The sequence below is a fragment of the Daphnia magna genome, linkage group LG2, assembly GCF_020631705.1.
Source record: "Daphnia magna isolate NIES linkage group LG2, ASM2063170v1.1, whole genome shotgun sequence".
NCBI classification, from domain to species: Eukaryota; Metazoa; Arthropoda; class Branchiopoda; order Diplostraca; family Daphniidae; genus Daphnia; species Daphnia magna.
In genome coordinates, this window is record NC_059183.1 from 12,790,537 (window position 1) to 12,794,492 (window position 3,956).

General features: G+C 37.9%; 1 protein-coding gene across 1 annotated transcript; it reads left to right on the forward strand.

Moving 5' to 3' along the window:
- Positions 1-450: 450 nt before the first annotated feature.
- Positions 451-3,579, forward strand: LOC116917981 (eEF1A lysine and N-terminal methyltransferase). The gene is given in 12 exon segments (XM_032923607.2): positions 451-1,046; positions 1,116-1,238; positions 1,302-1,518; positions 1,580-1,679; positions 1,738-1,817; positions 1,819-2,153; positions 2,228-2,414; positions 2,511-2,700; positions 2,762-3,009; positions 3,011-3,059; positions 3,121-3,255; positions 3,310-3,579. Coding segments are annotated over 12 exon segments (1,950 nt in total). The 5' UTR covers positions 451-954; the 3' UTR covers positions 3,504-3,579.
- The last annotated feature ends 377 nt before the right edge of the window (positions 3,580-3,956 follow it).

Below are 3,956 nucleotides of genomic sequence, written 5' to 3' on the forward strand. Positions count from 1 at the left end.
CGCTTTTCCTCGTTTTCAAGAACTTTTCTCACAAAATTTATAGACGTGAAAATTTCCTACAAAAAGCGTATAGCGAAAACTAAACAGTAATAGTAATAATAATAAAAAAAAGGTAGGGAAACTGAATCGCCGAGAGCGTCCATCTCTGGCGTTGTGTAGTGTTCCTTTTTTTTTTTTTTTTACCTTATCATCATTTATCTTGGCATTCCGGAGCGATCCGACGATATCCATAAACTTTTTTTTTTATATCTCCCTTCCCTCCGGTGAATGGTTGAATGATTTTTCGTTCAAGTTCCGGTTCAGTTTGTGATTGTCCATCATGACTATGCTTTTTTTTTATTATTATTTTATTATATATATTTATTTAGTTATTATTTTCCTGGCACGTTTATATTTCTTAGTCCCTATAGCTGCGTCGTGCCTGGAACTGATCAAATGGCCAAGTTCCTCGGCACATTCGATTGTGTCTGGAAAGAAATTCTCTCAGCAATTTGTCATGGGTTAGCACAGAAGTTTTTTAAGTAATTGATTTATAGCTGGTAATAGTGTTCCCACTGCGTTTTTTTTTCTTGTTCTTCGTCGACAGACGAACCATTTTTTTTTGTACAGCGATCGTCTTCTTTTTCGTTTTTTCTCAACAGCCAATCGACGTCCCCTTACGGCAAATAAAAGTACTTCTGTTGTAATGTCTTTCATCACTGCCTCTGCAAGTTCTTAGCTCATTTCGAAAATACAAACACAGTGTAACGTAAAGCTGAAAAAAAAAATGTAAAGGGGAATTGCTAATAAGTCCTCAAGTGTTTTCAGTTTTGTTTCCTTGTTTGATGAATTTTTCATTAAAAAGAAAGAAAACACAAAGAATTCGAACGTCGTCTGCTTGTATTGGTAAAATCGACACACGTGTGTGCTGTCGTTTACAGCTATAAATAATTCAAATTTTTCTATACGATCACGATGAATCTATTGCCCAAGTCGAGTTCTGAGTTCAGCCAACAAGAATACTGGGAAAAATTTTTCAAAACAAGAGGCAAGAAAGCGTTTGAATGGTACAGTATATTTGCAAGTGATTTCTTTCAGATCTTATTTGCCTTCACAAAATGTTTTGATTTCTTCAGGTATGGCACCTATCAGCAGCTTTACAGTGTGCTTCATAAATACATCAACCCCCGAGATAACATTCTAGTTGGAGGTTGTGGAAATTCTGCTCTTAGTGCCGATCTGTACAATGCTGGCTTCACGTAAGTAAGCTTATAATAACCTATCAACAGTATATTTGGCTGACACTTTGCTTTTACATGCAGGTCTATGACAAATGTTGATATTAGTGAAACTGTTATCGAACAGATGACTAAACAGTATGAAAAAACTCATCCCTTAATGAAATTTAAGGCCATGGACTTGCTTGAAATGACCCTTGATGCGGAAACGTTTTCCTGCTTCTTGGATAAAGGGACATTGGATGCCTTGATGTCCGATGCCAACCAAGAATCAGTGGAGAGAGCGGAAAAGATGTTCAAGGTATTTGACAAAATCATAATCATGTCAATGAATTGACAATTTGAGATACTCATATTGGCAGGAAATAGATAGAGTTCTAAAAGTTGGAGGACGGTATGTTTGTATTTCATTGCTCCAAGAACATATTCTTCAATGTCTTATATCATACTTTCATAACCTAGGTGATTTACATAGATCTTTATTCCACAGTATATCTGTTATTATAAAACTTTGTCACAGGATGGATGATTCGCGTCTGCCGATGTGAGGAGGCTGAGCATCAGGAAGATCCTACAGACTCAAAGACAAAAAAAGCCAGCCGCTAGTAGCCGTTTCCCATTTCCGGTGTTCACTGTGGTATGCACCAAGTTTAAAAAAATGGAACGTATTACGCCATTGCTCGAATTTTGTCCCGACGAGAAAAACATCGAGAGACTATCAAGTGTAGATCAGTTAAAGGAACGTGTTCGATCTGTCCAACATTTTGCTACATTATGCCATCAAATTAGTCATGACGAAAAAACCTCACAAGATGTCTTTATTGAATTAATGGATCCCAAGTCGCTAAAGAAGACCCCAAAGTATACACTGTTCATTGTTGATCGCCAATGTAAATCGGCCCAAAAATTCGCTGCTTTTGTCGTTCCACAAGGAAGGTATAGAAATTATTCGTGTTTTGTTTTTGTTGTTTTGCCATGCTTGGTTTGATAACTTTATTACGTTTAATCAGAGAAACAGATTGGTTGTTTAGTTCACATGAGGGGCGACGCCAACTTGCTGATAGCGCCAAATTTCAGCGACTGTTAGTAATCCATTTGGGTCGCGATCACCAATTTGACAGTTTAGATAGCGTACAAACTGAATTGGCTGGAATTGTGTCTAGTTTACAACCCCAAGGGTTACCAGCGAATACGCAGGTAATTTAATGGTGGAACTTTTATTCCTGTCTGAAATGAAGATATGAAAAAGCATTTTTGCTTCCCTTACATAATTTTCATCTGTTATTCTTGTAGATCCCTTTTTTGTCATTGGGTGCACAAGTCAACCAACGCAAAGAGATCTACAGAGCAGCAAGTGAATCGACAGGTGACTATGTAATAGAAGAAGTAGAAGAAGAAAATGATGGAAAACCCGTGATACTGCGCCGGCTCATTTTTCTTTCGAATCCGAATGTCATTCAATCTGAGGCTCGAATGAAAAATGGTAATTTTTTGTATTATTCAGATTAATGTTTGGTTCCAACTAAATATCCATACTATACCAGGAAAGGTAGATTTGAAACATTTAGCGTGCCAACATCATCTTGTTATGGTGGAAGAACTACGCCAACACTTGGACGCAAAAAATCCCGCGCTGAGTAGCATACTAGTACTCGGCCTTGGTGGTGGAGCTCTTTGTACCTACCTGCATCAGGCATATCCACACTTCAAAGTCGATGGTGTCGAAATCGACCCGATTATGGTAGAATTGGCGGAAAAATATTTTGGATTCAAACCCAACGAAAATCTCAGACCCTCATATTGCTGACGGATTAGCTTTCGTTCGCGACCTAGCAGCCACAGGTAAATATTTAATGTACTAGACATACGGTTGTTAATGAAGCAGCGTTTTCTGCCCAAACAGAGTCCGGTGAGCGTTACGGATGCATCATGCTAGACGTTGATTGTAAAGACCGCAGTTTAGGAATAAGCTGCCCTCCTCCTAGCTTTTTGGATTCAAATTTTATTGGATCTGTGAAGCAGTGTTTGAACCCTCATGGTAAGTGGACAAGACTATTATATTCTTAAATTTATTTCAAAGACGTCTTTTCAGGATTCTTTTTTATGAACCTGGTCTGCCGAGATGAGACTAAACGGAATAATGTTATGGAAATGCTGCGTAAATCATTCGAAATCGTCCAAATGAGGAAAATCAAAGGAGAAGTGAATGAAATCATCAGATGTCATCCTTTAGCATTGAGTACACCAGCAAAGGCAAGAAATGGAAGAAAATCGTTGAAAAAATGATTTTTTTTCTTCGACTGCGAAAGAAGGGAATGCAAAATTAAGTTCCTGATTTCGTGCAATATACTTGGGAATCTTTGTTATGCTTTCAACGAATGAAGGGAAGATGGGTTACATTACTAATACTAATACTGCACTATAGAATAAGAACTTAGTTTAAGAAGCTGCCCTTGGCCTAGACCATAGACTATTTTTTCAATACCAGCTAATGTATCTCAAACCAGCAGTGTTTGCTACGCGAACCAGCATTTAGCAAAACTGAAGCAAATAATGTGCATCCAAGTAAAAAGATATCAAAGTTCAATCTCGTGTATAGCCGTGGAGTACTGCGATCCCGGTTTCTATCTTCTAGGTAGAGCGTAAAAAGCCTACAATATTTATTTCGCCTGGACATTTGTCAAGGATTCGAGCATTTTTTTTCTCTTTCTCGTTTACGTGGAAGATGCAATTTGTTTG